The 20237-nt window shown below is 39.3% G+C and overlaps 1 protein-coding gene across 1 annotated transcript in view; it reads right to left on the bottom strand.

Moving 5' to 3' along the window:
* Positions 1–20237, bottom strand: part of RYR3 (ryanodine receptor 3) — a 609228-nt gene that overhangs the window by 165670 nt on the left and 423321 nt on the right. Inside the window, exons 58-64 of the mRNA XM_018554200.1 lie at positions 19013–19128; positions 17895–17962; positions 17225–17346; positions 11125–11174; positions 8815–8875; positions 7002–7240; positions 3430–3511 (exon numbers count right to left, since the gene is read on the bottom strand). Of these exons, the coding sequence (XP_018409702.1) occupies positions 3430–3511; positions 7002–7240; positions 8815–8875; positions 11125–11174; positions 17225–17346; positions 17895–17962; positions 19013–19128 (738 nt within the window). The remainder of the gene's footprint in view (positions 1–3429; positions 3512–7001; positions 7241–8814; positions 8876–11124; positions 11175–17224; positions 17347–17894; positions 17963–19012; positions 19129–20237) is intronic.

Genomic DNA, 20237 nt, shown 5'->3' with positions numbered 1-20237 from the left:
CACCAAAACTGTATGTCTACATCCTCCAAGGATATAGATCTGTTCCTGATTTTTATTTTTTACAGTACAACTTTGTTAGCAATAGTTTTGCATCGCATTGTGTCTGAAACTGTCATCTTTATGCTTTTAAAATGAGTTGTTTTACTGTCAAGGTTGTGTGCAATCGTACATCAAAATATCATCTAAATTAAACATTATAACTATGCCTGGATTGCTCCATGACTGAAATGTGCCAAGTGAGGCATAGAGAAGATTAACAAGGCACAAAAGTGACAGCATTTTCAAACTATTTACGGTTTAAGCAGCCAGATATTAAAATGCTAATATAATCCTGACGTATTACTATTTGACTACCATACTAGAGAATATGAGTATGGTACACAAATAAATGTACATATTGCACTAATGTTACTACATAAATACATCGTGGACCAAATGATCACAGTTTCCGTCTTTTGAAATATGTCTCCAGATTCATAATTGACACCTTAATTGATTAAACTCTAGATATGAGTTCTTGTGGTAAACGTATTCGATCGGCAGCTCTGAAGTAAAATCTTTGATTTTGTACGTGTGGTTTGAATGATACAGAGATAGGGAACCCAATTAATCAGCTAAAGGTATTTATTTATGTTCTGTTCCCGCTGGCTTTCTTCCCTGTTGCCTGAATTAAGCTGCTGGAACGTTGCATTGATTGGCTATCTCACAGCTTGCTGTCTGTTCTTTTTGACAGGCAATTTAGTTGCTACATGTCTGCCTCAATAAAGGGAAAAAACATTCCGACAACTGACATTTCTACAGACAAGCAATTTATCCAGATAGAATTTTCTCTGCCGCCACACAAGTCCGTGCGTAAGTGGCAAAATTTGTAATATTACAGCCTTTGTAACAGTTATGTATAAACAAAGACAATGGAGTTAAAGGGTTTAGGGTAAATAAAAGGAGCTCCTGGGTAGAGAGAAATAAAAGCCTGATAACATATTTTCTCTACTTGTCAGCTATGGTTTTGACAGCATGTTTGTCGAAGCCTTTTCCTGAGGAATGGGAGCTGCTGGGATCATTCCTGGACACAGTCTGCTCCTAGTCTTTAATCCCTAGCAAATATTGTATCGTGAAGACGACATTTCAGAACATCTGACGCCTGTTTCTTGTACTCAGCAGCTGGAAACACTATAAGCAGCAGGCACATCCCCGCTGTTTGTAAGTAAGCACTTCATTCTATTTATACAGAACACCAGTGTAATGTCCAGGGCACAACCCACAATGTAATCCACTGCCATCTATTTACTAGGGGTTGGTAAGCAAAAGAAAACATGTGTATAGTATATTCCCTTCAGAATAAGCTTTTGTGTCCTTGTAATTGTTTAAAGATCAATCCATCAAAAGGCCTTTTCATTCTGAAATCATTTTTTAACAAATTGAATCATTTAACAATAGGCTCAATGGAATAATAAAATGAATGTGTTTTCAAGTGAAATTTACTGGGTAAAGATTTCCCTCCTCCTCCTGGGTGCACAGACAGAATGTGTTACTAAAAATCTCTCTCTTGTGTGATGCTTTGTTAATAAGATGCACCCCCGCAAGGCAACAGAGGTTAATTGCAAGTCTGCAAAAACCTTCTCTAACTACACATCATTGTCATACTCTCCTGTGTATCTTCGCTTACCATTCTTGTTTTGCTAATAGTGTCATAACGGTAATCATCGAACTCTTATTGTGCTTAGAGGGAAAATATTGTATGTGGCATTTCAAATCACATTTTAGTTCCTAACTTCCAGTAAAAATATTGGTCAACATTTTAAAATTGATATATACAGCTACAAACACCCTGGTGTGAACGGGGACTAAGTGATGGGTGGACCATGCCAGTACAGACAGTGCAAATGAGATGGCTATTCCAATACTTATCAATGTCAATCCAATGGGTGAAGGGACCCAAGCTGCAACTATCCTAATCTTTCTCTGTTGATATGACACACATAAGCCAGTTGATAATATGAAATCACCTGCACTCCATACAGCGTACAGACCTTGGATGAGAGGTTGGTGCTTGAAGTGACAACACGGATGGCGCCGTGTCAGATACAGTCCATAATAGACGTCACCAGCACTCGAGGATATGTGCAAGAAGTAAAGCACTTTTTATTAAATCGTCACATGCGTGATACAGACAATGTTTTGGGGCCATGCAGGGTCCCTTCTTCTGGGCGACATAGTCACTATGCATTCTGGTGCATTTTTTGTGGTTAACATGGGCTTTTAGATGTAGTTCAGTGCGTTCTAGTGCGTTTGCATGAATTTGTGTCGCGTTCTAGACCCCCCAAAATAGTGCATGCAGCATTTTTTTCTCCGCACCTGAACGGACTGCACTGGTGTGAACAGAGCCCAGAAATACCATAGAAATACATTGGGATGCATTGCAGGTGCAGACAAAAACTGTTCTGGTCCAGATCTGGTCCGGACATGGTGTGAACAAGCCCTTAGGCTTCTGGATCAGACAGAGCAGTGTGTTTTTGCCTCCTTTTTGTCACGTTTCGGTGTTTAAAATTGGCTTTCAGGTGCAGTCCAGTGCGTTCCAGTGTGTTTGCATGCATTTTTAAACCGTTTACATGCATTTTGGTGCGTTTCAGTGCATGCAGAATTTCCCCCCCGCACCAGAACAGATGTGCAAACACAGTGCAGTACGTTTTTGCCGTGTTTCGGTGTGTGTTTTTTTAAGCTTAAAATAGGCTTTTAGGTGCTGTCCAGTGTGTTTGCATGTGTTCCGGGCCAGAGAAAATGAAACAAGCAGTATTTATTTTTTTTGTCTGGACCGGAACGAACGCTGGTGTGAACATAGCCAAGAAATACCATAGGGATATTTTGGGATGCTTTTTTGGTCTGGGAACAAACTGTTCTGGTCTGGACATGGTCCGGATACCGTGTGAACAAGCCCTAAAAGTCTTTTAGTCAAGAAAAAAAAAATATGGTGCTTCCTTCAGTGAATTTTGTGATTACTTCTTTTCTGTCTCAGTAATTTTTTATAACATTTTAAAACACAAAACAGAGAAGATGTGAAAACATTACAAAGTGGTTACACTCTCCAAAAAAGCCTGTACTCATATGAGCAAGGTGGCTTGTTCAAGTATCTAGTATTACACCTTATTCTGTGCGCCTCCATGGACAAAGTAGAGAAGCCTCAAAGATAAGGTGTTCTAGCCCCTCCAAGGATGAAACACAGGCAAGTGATTGCCACTTCAGTCGTGTAAAATGAGAAAATAGAACTTTGTAGGAACACTAAGAACAATTGACCAAAAATATATTGTATTGAGGGGTCCCATACACTAGTGCAGATCTCCGTCCTGTCATTCAGTATAGCAGAACATTTGTTATTGTTCATTAACAGGAAAGCTTGGCATTTTACAAACAGGAAGAAAGCCATATGAGTACCTTTCAACATAGATGTTTTTTCCGGTTCCAAGTAAATAAAGGCTGCAGAGGATCCGGTAGCAGGAAACTTGAACATCATCCACTAAAAAATAAGCAGAAATATATACCTGCTTTAGGTAGTAATACAGCAGAAAATCATGTCAAACAAATGTATTTATTGTGCTTCCACATGTAAAGGTCACCACACACCTTACGATAATCGTACGATAATCGCGGGAAATCCCGCGATCGTGCGATTATCGTAAGGTGTGTGGAAGCCGTGTGACCTCTACTACTGTAAGGGCGCACGACTTTAAACTTACGGACATGTTCGAAAACCCGCCGAGGATCGTACGATGTTCGTGGCATGTCCGTACGATAAAAGCTGTACGGGCCGGTGTGCGCAAGCGCACACTGCCCATTCGGCATTGCGGTCATCGGAAGCCCGCCCCTCAGGGGGCATGGCTTGCGATCATCGCAAGTACGATCTGCCTATGCAAGATAGGCAGATTGTACGTTTTTTTAAGTACCTTACTTGCGTCTTGCGATGGTTGTAAGGTGTGTGCCCAGGCTTATGCTGTATCCTATACAATAAAATACTTTTAAAGATTACTTCATCTGTAGTGGGCAGCTATATTATTACCACCTTTTCAAATGTTTCTCTCCATTTTACTTGTTTTAACCCTTAAAACCAATCTAAATTTAATAGCAAAAATGTAATGTATTTCAATTTACCAGTCTTTAAATGTAGGGGTGCACCGAAATGGAAATTTCAAAACTGAAATAAAAAAAATTGTCAGGCCGAAACTAACATGTTTTTTTATTTTAATGTTTTCAATTTTTTAAATATTTTTTTAAAAAACTTTTACATTTTTTTAAATTTATTCATTTTTTATTAAATATTTGTATTTTTTACTTTACTTTTAGGGGCTTTGGGGAAAAATTGGGGGTCTAAACAGACCCCTGATATTTCCCTTTTAAAATAGAAAAAGAGATCCTCAATGTCTTTTTCTGCATCCCCTGTAAAAAATAAACAGGAATCCTCTATGCTGAGTGTTCCTGTTAATCCATAACATGAGGACATAGTATGGTTAATATAACCACAATCATGAATGAACAGGAGATGATGCAGATCACTTCCCATTCATTCATAATTGAGGATATAGTAACCATACTATGTCCTCAATTATGTACAAACACTCAGCGATCACTGATCGCTGAGTGTTTGCACTTGCTCTCCATCCTGACAGCTGTCACAGGAGGCTGAGCGAGCAGTGCGGGGGGAGAGCTTGATTTGAAAGCTGACTCCTCTCCCACACCGTTGGCCGGCCCACTGTGACAGCGCTGGCTGTCTCCGCCCACACACCGCTCTGCCGGAATGTGACAGGAAGCTGAGCGGTGTAGGAGGACATTTTTTAATGGTCGCTTAAGAATGCTGGTTGTTTAAATGTCAGATAATGAAGAACCTACACATGTAATGATTAAATCTGGTATTTAGTCATCTAGGAATATAAATTAAATGTAAGCAGTACAGTAATACAAAATACACTATCATTTTGTGACCAATATTTGTATTGGGAACACAAGAATTTAACATAAGGTTTCATTCGAACTGCAGTCATGTGCAAATATGAACTATAGAGGTAATATTACCCTGCCGCCATGAGAAAATGTGTATTAATATATCTTTCTAGGTTATGAGGATTACCAACTGTTACGAGTACATAGCTTTTATTTAGATTCAAAAAAAATTCTGCTTAAACAAAATGGTTATCCAAATTCTGCTTAAATAAAATGCAGGTTTATGTTCTCGCACATTAGTGCTCAACATTTGTTTCGGCTTTCCAAACACATATACTACAGAGTTAGTCTGTTAAAAAAAGCAAAACCCATTAAATCAATCATTTAGCATTATTATTAAACAATAGATATTAAACCGAACCTTGCAAGTTATCCAAGGTCAGTGTGCCCCCCCTCCCTATCCTTAACTGCTGCTGCAAAAAAAGACCAACGACACTTGTGGGGGAAAACAATTAGGTAACATTACGCCCAGCTTACTTAATGTGGGGGAGACGTCACCTTCTTTTCAATGAGATCCCAGTGGATGCCGTGTGGCCCAAATCTTGTGAAAGGATGCTACATCACGGTGAAGTAGCGTATTGTTGAAAGATTTGGGCTACTAGGTATTCACTAGGATCTTCCCAGAATAATGGTAAAATCAACCTCGCCTATGCACAATGGGTTGAAGTGTAGGCGAGCTATCTATAGTACCTAACATTCCCCCCATATCTTTTCTTTTTTTAGCATTTTGTTCTGGGGCACACTAAAAAAGTGGACTTTGTAATAGTAGTACAAAGTCCACTTAACCCCTTCGTGACGGGAGACGTACAGTGTACGTCTTGTCACTTTGTGCCTATATGACTGGCCACATACACTGTACGTGACGAGTTATATCAGGCTTTGTAATGCCGGTATTTGCTGATTCTCAGCATTTAACAGTCATTCATTAATGTCTCAGTATTGAGGCATTAATTAATGAAATAATTAAGCTTTTTGTAAAAGCTTCTTCCTTTCATTAATGAAAGAATGAAGCCGTTACATGCAAATAGAGGACCGCAATTTGCGATCCCGTATTTGACAGCTCAAAATAGCAGAGAGGCAGCAGTGACTCACCTCACCTCTCTGCTATTTGTTTTGACAGTTCGAGAGCCCGATGTTTAGATACATTTCACTGAAAGAATACAATGTATCTCTTTTGAGTGAAATGTATCATTTCTGATCGTCTAGGCACGATCAAAGAGCTTTTAGTGAGATCTGAATCTGACTAAAGTCAGGATCAGTCTCTAAGGTTATTATTAGCTGTTCCTAAGTTTGGATCAGCCTAATAGCCAAAAATAAAATAAAAAAGTTAATTTATCAAGCTGTCATAGTGATTGCTTGATATAAACTGACAAGAAAAAAAAAAGTTTTTTTATTTTATTTTTATTTTTTTTACAAAGTGTAAAAAAATTAAAATAAAGTGTAAAACAAAATTAGGAAAATATAAATTATATATAAATATATTTTTTATACTATAATTAATATAAAAAAATTCTAAAAAAAAAAAAAAATAATCAAAACTTGTGAAAAAAGTGTTTTCTTCTAGTTTTTTTCCTCATTTTTTTTTTTTTATTCAAACTAAGTGAGGGGTTAGGTACACATATGTGATATAATTATATAGCCCTATCTGTCCTCTAAAAAACAATATATAATATGTGTGGGTACATTTAGTAAGAAAGTATATTACTGCTGTGGAAGAATCACACAGCAAAAATGTAAAAAATGTGTCAGTCATTTATGAACAGAACCTGAAAACTAGCTCAGTCATGAAGGGGTTAAATTAACTTCTCAGCGTCGTGATTATAGGACATGTATGAGGGTGTACAGACAGCCTCATGCTGAGCTATCACTGACTGCTGGCATCCACAACAACAGCTGGCAAAGAGCCTCTAGCTGTATTCTACTGATAATCTATTATTATATGTGGAAGATTTGTATTCTGTGTTCAACTGGATTGTGAATGCATTCCACTTCAATAAAAATTAAGCACTCACACAGCAAATCAACTCCAAACTGGTGACGAGCCACATGTTCAAAAATGGATGTCAGTATAGGAAGGAGGGCCACTGTGGTGTAGTTAATGTTCTGGGAGACTCCTTTCATCTGAGTCCTAGAGTGAGTAAATTTCCCCAGCTTCAGATTTTCTAATGTCTTTTCCAAATCTTCTGCAGCATTTTCAAAGAAAGCACGAACTCCAGCTTTCACCAGCTCAGATCCAGACTTCATTACAGTGCTAAAATGACAGAGCGAGAAAGCCAAGTTTAGAAAGTGATATCTCTCCTCACATGTTAATAGGTAACATAGAATGAGATGAGCAGGGAGTGTGCTTTCTATATGATTAATAAGAATAATATCAATTACAATGCAAGAGTTCAGCATGACATAGGGGTCTATTCACGAAGCTGCCGAAGGATCTAGCCGTAGCTTCGGCTGATCCTTCGACTAGCTTCGGCTCCAGGACCTCTTCGGTTCAGTTTATTCAGCTTATTCACTATTGCCCGTACAGCTCCTGAAGTCGGCCGAGCGGCTCAGTCCACTTGCACAGACAGATCAGCGTCCCTGGTTACCAGGTAACCAGGGACGCTGATCTCAGACAGACAGCCCAACTCTCCCAGACGCTAGCGGCTCCCACCCACCAGAGAAACACTTTCTCCCAGAAAGGTTTACTCTGCTTTCCCTGCTCTGTTTTTGAAGGGTTTTTTTCTGACATCGGAGCCGATGGCTGGCATCAGAATAAAAAAAAAAGAAAAAAAATCACCATAGGAATGCATAGCTAGATTCCTATTGGCCAATTGCAATTTGCAAAGTGAAATAGCCAATAGGAATCTAGCTATGCATACCTATAGTGATTTTTTTTTATTTTGACGGCAGCAAAACCGCCTGGCCAATAGAAAACAGTTGGGCGGAGCTAGCTGTCACTGATAGCTCCGCCCAATCATTTTCTATTTTATTTTTTACTACTTTTTTAACTGTTTTTCTATTTTGCTCGGTACCACAGAGGTGCCGAGCAGAACAGAGGTACCGAGCTGAATGCTGATGTTGGATCGGCTGAGTCGAACTCCTTCTGCACTTTGGGTCGGCCGAACATGTTCGGCCGTCCTGAAGCCGCACGAAGCAAGCCGGTGTACGGCTGATTTCAGACGATATATGGCTGAAATCAGCCGTACTAGCCTGAAGTGAATAGCCAAACAGCTTTCGGCTCACTTCACTTCGGGTCGTTTATTCACTCGGCTGCCTATGGCAGCTTAGTGAATAGACACCATAGTATACAGATTCACAGCTAGACTTTCAACCAATGGATTTCTACAGCAATAGTTTTTAACAATGGAATTAAGATGGTTGAAATGTTTTATTTTCCAGCACAAATGGTTTATTAAAGCGGAACTCCAGGGAAAATTTTCTCAACCCTTGCAGTGGGGCTACCCCCACACTGTAAGGTTTAAGTGCTTGTTGATGTCTAGGTTCAAAAATAACAAAGTTATACTCACTTGATCCTCAAAGGTGGCTTGCTCTTAGACTGGTCCCCTCTGCCTCTCTCCTCCTCTGCTGCAGTGATGGTATGTCCTTCGGCGTTCTATTCAAAGCGAATAGAACGTGATGACTCACTGCACCTTAGACCTGTGAGGCAGAAGGGATGGGTCTAAGAGCAAGCCAGTTTGGAGGCACTTAACCCTTGCAATGCAGGGATAGTTCCACTGTAAGTGTTAATAAAAGAAAAATCCCGAGAATTCTGCTTTAATTTTTTTGTTTTCCTAAATAATAAAGGAAGATACTGCAACACTTTTATCAAAATCTCATAAAATGTACCGTGTGTCAAGCGTCTGGGCCAGAATGTGCAAACAGCTCACCATGGTGGCAGAATCACTTCCTGTAGTAAAAAGACAAGAGAAAACATCTTATTGTGTACAACTACTGTTAGAACACAATGTTAATTAAATATGTTTGCACAGGCTATTGTATAACTCTTGTGTTTGATGAATGTAACAATGACACACAGGTGACATGCAATATCAGTAGAAATACAAAACTTAAATCACAATGGCCATATCATTGTAGGATTAGGTTGCTACAGGGCCGTTTATTGCTTAAAGGAGAACTATGGGGTTAGGGCTTTTCCCCATAGTTCTCCGAAGGGTAACGGGAGGACACAAACTAGCGTCCTCCCGTTACCCAAAGCTCAGTATACCGCGAGCTGCAGCTCACGGTATACTGAGACGCCGCAGCTGAAATGGATCCCGACAGCAGCTGTACCCGCCCCCTCCCCCGTCAGTTCCGCCAGTCAGCACAGGAGGATTGGAGCGGGGAGGGGAGAATCCAGTCACTCCCCTGTCACGGCTCTCTGCAGTGACAGGATCGAGAAGTGAGCGAACGCCGGTATGTGTTCGCTCACTTCCCGATCTACTGAGCCGACCTGTGACAGTCTCATTGTCACAGGTCGGCTCAGATTATGAGGTGAGTCAAAAGCACTTACCTCATAATTCTCTTTTAATTAATCATTAACCATGATTTCTTTAACAGCAGATAATAAGTCAAATCTAAAGTTAAAGCATAGTTATACGGATATCCTCCCTCAACGCTGTAAATAAAACTAAATAGGGATACATAAAAATCTTTTTTCTTATAAAACTAAACTAAATCAATCAGTGGAGGTTCTCATTCATCCAGGTCATGGTAAATCAAGGCAACTAAACTTGCTGTCTTTTTTTTTTCTTGAAGACGTTTTGCTGGCCATCCAACTCAGGGGCGGATCCAGAGTGTAGTTTTGGGGGGGGGGCACTGCCAGAAAATAAGTGTGGTTACAATAGGCGCAATCGTCGTTTTCGCACATAGGCGCACCCGACGCATATCTGCGTGTGTATGTGGGGGCGGGGACTTAAAAAAATTGTTTTCTTTTAAAAAAAATTTATGCTTTATTTTTTTTTTTATGATTTTTTATATTTTGTATTATATCTCAATTTAAAATGTGTGACCAGCAAAATGTCTGCAATAAAAAATAAAATACAAGTCCAGTTGCCTGATTTTTTTTACAGAGAAACTAAATCAGGGTTCTAAGCCTGATCCCATGACCAATATAAAGCCATTGGTCACACTGCTTTTAGTGAATCTGAGGTGTGTTTAGGCAGAGCCAGCAAATCGGCCTCCATGTATTTCTTTGATTTTTGTTTTGTACTATGGATGGTGAAAATGTATATAAATGTGCCAGCCAATTATTAGAGGTCTTGTTTACGGTCTATTGCTCCATTGGTGTGATTTTTGTTCTTGCCACACCAGTACACAAATAGAAACAATGATGAGAAGGCAAAGAGGATCTATCGTTACCCACTCTACTAAAAGTGCATTTTTTATTGCTATCTCTATCCTCACTGGTGATTCTTCCCATCAGTTTCTGTCACTCTGACCCATAGCTTCCAGAGTCTAATACCCTTTATTCTGTTATTCATCCATTCTCTGATCTTCATTCTTCTCCACTAAAATATTCTAATCAATACATACCATTTGTTATACAACTAATACTGTGGCATCTTAAAGGGCAACTCCAGGCAAGCAGTTAAGTTGATCAGTGAACTGATAATGCTATTAAGGAAATGCTGGAATTGTGCTAAAACCAGTCCATTCAATTTACAGTAATATCAGATTATATCATATTCAAGCCTTTGGTCACAGAATTGTGTTCTATGAAACATTCAATTTACCCTCCTCAGTGTGTTTGTGAGGCTGGAGTAAGCTCACAGAGAAGGATATGTTTGAACTAGTGAGCACAATGGCCTGGGTTTATGGAGGTTTTAAAGATGCAGATTCCAGCAACCATAAAAATGTATCCTGAAGAAAACAGCCATAGGCACTAGTTGAATGCAAGAAAGAGAACATTAGTTATTCAATCAACTTTTTGTACATTTGACTGAAGTGTACCTTTAAAATGTTTTAAATAACCATCATATAATATCTTATTTATTGCAGAAAAAAAACATGTGACCATGTGCCTTATACCACAATAATTTGCTTAGTGTTATCCCACACACCACACAGAAAGCAGGTTAAGTGCTATTTTCATGCATTGTTTGGAATAGAGAAATCTACTTGTAGTTTCCTTTCCTGTCCTAAATGTAAATGACTTACCAAACAGTGAGATCCTATGTCTGACAAGAGCTGCCAGTTTGCAGAACAGACTGAGGTGACAGAGAAAAGTACAGAGGAAATGAGAGAAAATGGTACTGAGTTAGGAAAAGAGTTTCAAAGAAATTAGTTAGACACAAATATAACAAAAGCTCTACTTTCACCTACATAGACCAAAGCAAATATATACATATTCATTATTTTATAGAGGTTATTACACAGCTGCCAAAATCTGGTTATAATTTCTAAAGGCATATTGATTACAGAAATCACACCTGTTTTGTGTCACAGATGGCATTGTGTGGATGGGCCTTAAATTACAAGCACTGAAGTGGTGTATTGTATTTACAACACTGCATGATCTGAGTAAAGGTGATTTGCCGTATTTTCGTTAGCGCAAGCGCAGTGTAGATCGCGCGACTTTTGACGGATGGAAACGCCAGCAACCTTACGACAATCGTACGATCTAGCAAAGTTTTCAAACATGCTTGACCGTCAAAAGTCGTATGATTGTACAGTAATGTCGGTTGGACACTGCAATGCACACATACGATTATCGAACGAAAAGTTTTAGGTTACTAAAAATAAATAAAGGGTGGCAATACACAAAGTGACTTGTGATTGTCTTAGATACACGCGATCACAAATGAGCTATTCATTATTGATTAACATATCGACCAATGTAACAAAACAGCATTATTTCATACTGTGCGACTGAACAACTGAAAGTATCAATTGCAAATAAAAATCTATCAGTTATACATGTAAACAATTTATTAAAGAGGACTGCTTAGTCAATCTGAATTATTATTGACTCTCCTGACACACACAGATATTTGTTGGATCAGTCAGAAGTGTTCAACAAATTTACACCACAGCATATTGTCTTGGCAGAGTATAAATGAACTGAAAGATCACTTAATCGGTTGAATTGTTTTTGTCGCACTGACTGATCGATTGTATGACCATATGGATATGTGTGTAGCCACCTTAAAGTGCACCTGTGCCCAGATTAGGGACATTAAAAGTATTTGCATATTCTTAATAAGCAGTGAGTTTTTATACAGCCCACTGTGACCTCTCTAGCTGGTTGTACTGTGAAGTAATTCATTCCCCACCATTCTCAAGGATCACAACAAAGACCTCATAAACTTGTTTCTGTCCATTTCTAAAGGCTAACAAACACCTGCTGAGTGTTTGCATTAGAAGGCTGGCACGCCGCCAAGATTCTTTTGCAATATGAAGTAACAGGAAAAGAGATTCAGTGCCTTTGTTGTTTCTCTAAAATGCCTATAGCTCCACAGGTGAATAACGGCCGGTTTTAAAGTGCTTTTACTGCGGGTTCAGAATATGTACGGTAAATACTTGTCTATAGTCTGGCGGCGGGATTTGTTTAATGTCAGGTTAAGGTTTAGTATAGGTTAGGGGTCAGGGCATGTAGTGTAATTTTTTCTCTTAAGAAAACCATCCAACAAGCACTATTAGTGCTAGGATCTTGGTGCCGAAAACCATGTGCTATGTTTTTTTTATTTTTGTTTTAAATGTTCATTGAAAATAATAGAGCAGATACAGAAAATGCAAGTTTTCCACCAAACTCCCTTTAAAAGGATCATGGTACAATCAAAGACAGCAGGATGGGTAAAATGGTTTCCAAACTACCAACTGTCAACATCATGGAATCATGTCTCTCCTATCATCATAGTTTGCAAAATCTATTGAGGAATCTGAGAGGATTAGGAGGGGAGAAAGGAGGGGGAAAAAAGAGTTAAGACAGATAGAAGCAAGGAAAGTCATACAGAGTACAGCTAGATAAAGTAATAGTCCAGGGAGGCAGCCCAGCAATATCAATTACACATAAAACTCACTGTTTGACTGTATTATATTTACCAAAAGTGCCAGAAAAGTGTCCATGAATAGAAGCCACATAGTACAGGTTCCAAAATATTTCTTGGTCCTATCATGGGTCTGTGCTATCGCTTGTCATGAGCCATTTCCTTAGCCCATTCAGTAATGGTGGGACTTACCAATGATTTTCAGTGGCAAGGAATAATTGTTCTGGTTGCCAGCAGGAAAAAATGTAATAAACCCCACTTACAGCGAGGAGTTGAGCCAGGTAGGATCGAGAGGAGTGACTGAACTAGAGGTCACTTGTTAAAAAACACAGAAGACCTCTTGCCACAACACTTGGACTGGCGGATAATACCATCAAATATGCACTCCCGCTCCGCACCTCCAGCAGATGTCAGGGATCGAGTGTACCTTTTATGGAGAATATGCAGGCTATGATACTATATACTAAGCAATTTGTAGCTTTTCTCCTGCGCAAATGTCACAAATCTAAGCTTATGTGTGAAAAGAAGTGATTTATGGACCTCATCATTCGTCAAGGAACAATTAGGATCTCTTTCCCATTCCGCTACAAAGTATGAGCGGGAGGGACTCACACCTGACAGTAGTAGCCTGTATAACAAAGATAGTTTGTATGTTGTGCCCTCAGAATATTGACATAATGCTTCAAAGGCGGTGAGCCGTCTTGGCAGTTTGGATCGTTGATCCAATTTATGAAAGAAATCCCTGAGCTGGAAATAACAAAGCCAAATACATAGTAGATGTATTTGGGTTTAAAGATGACAAAGGTTGCAGTTTCCTGGCTGACATTGACATGCAAATAGGGGATGGCTTGTTTTCCTGCCACATAAAGAAGGACTTTGCCAGGATGGAAATCAGGATTACCCATTACAGGTGTAAGAGGGCCAATATAGGAATAAAGGAAGTTTGAGCAACAGAACATCTTCTTAATAGAGGAGGGGCCACAAATGTTAGGAAATCCCTGCTAGGTCTGACCATGGGTTGCGACCAAGGAAATGAATACAGAAGTACCAGGGAAAGGGCCATTTCAAGGGAGACCTTATTAAAGCAACAGTCCAAGATATGAGACAATAGCGAGGCCCTGTAGTAGAGTTCAACATGTGGGAGACCTAAGCCACCTGATTCTTTAAGCTGAACTAAAATGTCACATCTCAATCTAGGGGCTATTTTGGCGCATACATAGCGCAATAAAGCCATTCTGAGGTGAGTAAAAAAGGTATGTGGAAGACTAATTGGGACTGTTTGTAACAAATAGAGGAATCGGGTTAAGACTAACAATTTAAACAGCACTATCCTTCCTAACCATGAGTGGGGAAGTCTGAACCAAACTTGTAAGTCTTGTAAAGTCCGACCTATCAACAGAAGAGGATTTAACTCATAGAGGCGAGACAGATTAGAGGGAATTGGGATCCCCTAGATATTGCATGAAGTCGTCCTTCCAAGTGAATGCATACTTTTTTTTAAGCAAAACATTCAAAACTACAGACTTGGAATAATTAACCTTAAAATGACTAAGGGCTCCTAATCAGGAGAATTCATCCAATATATGTGGAAAGGCATCACTTGGATTAGAAATATAAAGAAGTATATTATCAGCGAAGAGGCTAAGCTTATGATGAATTTTCCCGGCTGGAATTCCCATTATATGGGGGTTAGCTTGGATTGCTGTAGCTAAAGGCTCCATAGCTAAGATATATAGGTAAGAAGAGAGTGGGCATCCCTGCCAGGTGCCATTATGAATTTCAATAGGTTCGGACAAAATCCCGTTGACCTGAATTCTCACGACTCACAATTTAAGCCTGATTCCTTATGTGAAATTTCTAGGACAGCTCATTTACCAAACACAGAGTAAAGACAGAGCACCATAGCAAGGGGGAGAGGGAAATAAAAGGGAAAAAGGGTATTCAGCCCTTCAGAATACCAAATTGTCAAGTGGATAAAATAGGTGGTGCATCACAACAGAGCCAACAGCAGGAGAGACACTACCAAGGCTCCACCACCCAATAGAAGGAGAGCCCCAGTAAAGTCCCCCTATACCACAACTCTGCAGGCACACCCCTGCAGAATACAAGAAACAGGACGTCCATGACCTAAACGCATGAAAATACTTTACTATAACCCTAGAGAGACCAGAGGAATGTAAAACATAACAGTAAAGTGACATTTGCTGAAGACCCCTGAAGAGACAGGTGAGCTGGGAGTTTTAAAAAAAACAGTATTTATCAAGGGAAACCAGGAAAAGCACTTTGCAGCAGCACCTGAAATAGAAATTGGTTAGGAAAGCACGAGTAAAAAACAGTCAACAAAAAAAACACAACAAACACAGTGTCCAGGACGGGCACACAGTTCTGCGGTAAGGAGGGGGAGTACACCATAATTAGTGCAGTTCTTCCTACAGGCCAATGGAATGTCAATGACTGGGAGTAACAGGGAGTAGGTATATACGTGAATATTCAGAGTACTGTTGAGGGCAGCATTCCTCCTTAGGCTAATGTAAGGAGCCATAGCAACATCAAAATGCTAACATGCCACATGCAAAAAGGGGGGCAGACATAGGGTGCAGCCACCCACGCGGCAAAGGCAAGATACAGCTCAGAAATATAGTAGAAGCAGCAGAAGCATTCATCAAACTTATGGAAACAGAAAGGTTCCTAGTAACAAACTGTAGAACAGGGAATGCATCGGTCCACAATGTGCTAAGCAAAGCAAAGAAAGGATTGGGTCAAGATGGTAAGGCAGAATTGAACTCTTTTCCAAAAGCGGCAAAACTGGTGTCAGAAGGAAGGTTTTGGTTTCCTGGAGAACTGGGCTGACTTCGCAGTCGCCTATCGGCTCTTCAGCCGAGACGGGCTGCATCTTAATGGGAAAGGTGCAGGAGTATCAATAAAAAGATTTAAAATGGCCTGGATCTTGTGCTCTAGGTCTGCTGGCTTTGGGGAAATCTCGGAGGCTTACATTATTACGGCAGTTATGGTCCTATATATCGTCAACATGAGTCCAAACAGAATAAATATACTGGTGTTGTGACAATATAAACTCCTGTAGTTGAACAATAGCTGCAGTATTAGCTGAGAGGGAGGATTTTGTCAAATCCAGTCACTGATGGAAACTTTGCAGATTCACCTGCAAGTCTGCCATGTTTTGGGCATGTTGTCTATCCAAGTGACTAAACATTCCCTTAATGTCCCTTTTAGTAGGCAACAGAGAAAAATACCTTTTGAAAGCCTCCCTCGGGTGTGAGAGGTCTTGGTCATTATCTGACATAGAAGAAGCCAACTACAGAGAAGCATCTTGATCTTGCTCGTACAGGTGTAGAGTGAGTGAGGGGGAAGGCAGGTTGGTGACTTCCGATGCCAACTTAGGAGCACTGTGCAGTGTGGAGGATGGAGTCGGTCGCTAAAAGAAGCTTTCTGTGGTGTCGCCCGCTGAATGAAGTTGTTAGTCGTCCACCCAGAGCTCCTAAGGAGTGTGTCCACTCTGGTCCATTGCTAGGCGCCACCCTCCCCCCATGTACTATGATTTTATGCACCCTAGGTGAAGTGTTTTTCAAGACAACCTACACAAAAGACCCCAATCTAAAAACGCAACAACCAGATTTTGATAGACTTGGATCTTTTAGATTGTAAGCCCTCAGGGGCAGGGTCCTCCTTACTATCTTGTTTTGAATTGTATTGTAATTGTAATGTCTTCCTTATATTTTAAAGCGCTGCACAAACTGTTGGTGCTATATAAATCTTGTAGTATAATAATAATAATAGTATATTTTTCATCTTCACCCCTTTAGAGACCAATTATATGCAGATAAGCATCACATGTAGGAGAAGTAAGAAAACTGTGTTATGCAAACAGTCTGATTTGAATGCATAATTGACATTTAAAATCAGCAAGTTAGTTGATCAGGGACCTTTGAAATTGATACATAAATAAAAAAAGACTTTGGGAAATGGGTAATTAAATAAACTATAGGGTTTGCCTACTGTTTAACACTGGCTAGCAATGAGAAGCAGCACACATACAAGACATAAACCGAAGTTAAACATACTACAGTTTGCTAAAATTATTACATACTTATAAAGAGGACATGAAAAACGATTATGAGATGTGACATTTACCATTAATTGTTCATAACTTTGTGAGATTCTCTAGGTTCTTCTACAGATAATATATGGATAATCTATTGAAACACACAAATTCCCAGCTTTAATTTTACTGAAAGTCAAAAAAAGGCTTTTACCTTGCCACCATTTCTTTCTCTTTGTTGGATGCATAGCCACTACTGCTGAGGGTTTTAATTGGAGAAGAGAGGAAATACAAGCAGTGGTTCTTAAAGTATTGGTCAACGAGTGGCAAAAGAACCTGCAAAAGAAATATTAGTAGTGATTTTAAGCAGGTGTACACAATTTAATCATTTTAATTTAAGTTAAAAAGAGCATGCAGTTAAAAAATGAGTTTCCAACTATGCTTCAAATGCTTAAATTTCAAGATAACCTACTACATTGTAAATAAATTACTAATATCACTCATAAATAAGTCTTTTTAATGTTATATTATTACAGTGCATTCCGCATTTACAGGTTCATAGAATGAGATCTAATATGTTATCTACTTTTTCATAACAATGCTTAACAACGTTGCATAAGAAAATGAATGAGCTGGAGTGTTTGTCACAGGATATTGCTCAGCACAACAGAGGGGCTACATAACTGTTCTGATATGCATATAAAATACAACAGGAGATTATTTTGACCGGTGTTTAAAACATCAGTTATTTGATGTCATTTTTACCAATGGGCCGTGTAAGAATTAAATGAAAAATAAATATTTAATGTTACAATGTACTACATGTTCATTAACTGAAAACAATGTAATATACAAAGTGTAATAAAGACTATAATATAGCTCACTTTGGCAAAAAACTTGATTTCTTGTTCGTGTGGTGACTTCTCACTTTTACCGCTGCCAACAACCGCCTCTGTGGAGATATAATGTGCATTATCGTCCAAAGGAAGAATTTTAGTCAGCCAAATTTTTATGTAAATGGATTGATAAAAGGTTGTTTCTTTAGCAGTTTTGGACTAGAGCTCCAAATCATATTTTTTGTCCACTGCTATAAGTTTAGCTTGTACAGAAACTCATATCACTTACAACCTCACTACGAAATGTCTAAGTCACACAAAAGAAGTGGCCATGTTCTGTGTATTTTAGTAACACAAACAAATTGCCTGTTTTCAGCCTTCAGAAGATTTTATATATTTTATGTCTCACAAAGCTCCCTGTCAGCTGCATTCTTTCTACTAAATTAACACCAAACATAAAAAGGTAAAAAGCATGATGATCTTATTGCACCTGCCGTGAACCCTGAAAGACACACTGTAGTGGAGAAAGAAGCAAGGAAAATATAGAAAAAAGGCTGATCCATTGGGGTTCATTTACTAAGGGCAAAAAGGCTGCTCACTTTGCAAGGGAATATGCACCTTACGGGGGAAATTTTCCCTTAGATTAGTGAATGAGGTGAAGTTCTGCTGACTTCCAATCATATGCAAGCAAAAATACAAATGTATTTACATTTTTTTTATTTTCCTTGCACAGTGAAATTTCACCACAAGCTAAGGGAAACTTCTCCTGCAAAGACCAAATTCCCTTGTGAAATGATCAACCAACAGAAAACAGACAGTGATTGCGGAAACAATTTCAGCAAAAACATTATCTACAATAACAACCCTTATGGTCTGTGTCGACGGGATTTGGGCTTGTGTCAATGGCATCAAGTTGACATCAGTCTGAGACACGTCTGGACTCATTCAGAATTCATGGACAGATGCATTTAACCTGCAGTTGACCTCATTTTAATATGCATCTGACCTGCTTCATGTGGGATTTGTATTCCTATAGAATTGTACGAAAATGTAAAACCTTCTTAAAGCAAACTAAAACCTGTCAACACTGGCACTCAGAAACCTATAAACCCTGATTTACATTTTTTCCCCGGGCAACCACTTTAATAGTTTAAAAGATACTTTACCTAAATGTGCAATGAATTCCTGAGCCGAATCAACGTAATGCAGAACTTTCTTCAGAAATTTGAAGGCAAATCTCTTCTCCATGGAAGAAGCATCTAACTCCATATCTTTTAATCCTCTAAAATAAAAAAAGGGTAACTCTACAGTTTATAAGTGTGTATATACTGTATATAATAGAGGGAGAAAGAGAGGAAGAGAGAGAGAGAGAGAGATTGAGTGATAGAAAGAGACAGAAAGAGATGAGACATGGTGTATGTTCTGTCTGTATGTACTGTATCTGTATGTTGTGTATGTTCTGGGCAGCAAGTATACAGTATATCTTTTTTTTTTTCTTCTCCGGGTTATGGGCTCTTTCGGAGGGTTAATAGGTAAGAGGGCTGATAAGGAAATAGAAGGTAGACAGATATGAGGAGAGTGATGATAGGGTTGGAGGAAGCTGCCCCTGTTTGATTTGTTTGATACATATCAAAACAGGTTCTCTGCTGGCTGGGCTCTGTGGTGCAGCTGTGTTTGGTCTATGTTTTGCTGAGGTTTTCCTGGTTGAAGTAGGCATAATTTATTTCCTGTTACTGGGACAATATTGATGCAAAAAAGAGCACTGAGTTTGTTTATTTTTCTGGATGTAGATATTTGTTTGCTGATAAGCCTTCTGAGTTAAAGTATATTTCTTATCGTTGAATTAAAGAGGACCTTTACCAATATCTTTAAAATAACAACAAAGGCACCTTTAAAAATGTTTAGCAATGACAATCTGCAAACACATACTTCTAGATAATTGAAGATTTTTTATTTTGTGCATACCATATTTCTATTTTCTTTCCCAGTCTTCTGACAGTGGCCATTTTAAGTAAGGGCAGATTAATGTAATCTCCCTTTACTTCCTTGAACTCTGGCACATATGGCTAGGCCATGTGACCATGTACATAATCTCAGGGGAGTAAAATGCTTCTCCCAGAAATCTCATAAGATTACAAATGAGATTTCCCAGCAATACTCTGCAGATGTAACCTTCCCAGGATGGAACCGTTGTGCCAAAGTGGACCAGGAAGCTGGGCGCGCGCGAGCGGGAAATGACCGCAATTTAAAAACAGACAGCGGTGCCTGTTAACATACAAGCGATCCGCCGGCTGTAGAGCCGGCGGATCACTTGTATTTTGCAACGATCGGTGCGGGCCCCCCCCCCTCCGCTGCCACCCTGCCATTGTCCCGCTGATCCCGGGCTCCGCT

The sequence above is a fragment of the Nanorana parkeri genome, unplaced genomic scaffold (assembly GCF_000935625.1).
Source record: "Nanorana parkeri isolate BGI_ZX_2015 unplaced genomic scaffold, ASM93562v1 scaffold146, whole genome shotgun sequence".
In the NCBI taxonomy this organism is placed as follows: domain Eukaryota; kingdom Metazoa; phylum Chordata; class Amphibia; order Anura; family Dicroglossidae; genus Nanorana; species Nanorana parkeri.
This window is presented reverse-complemented; position numbering and strand designations above follow the sequence as displayed.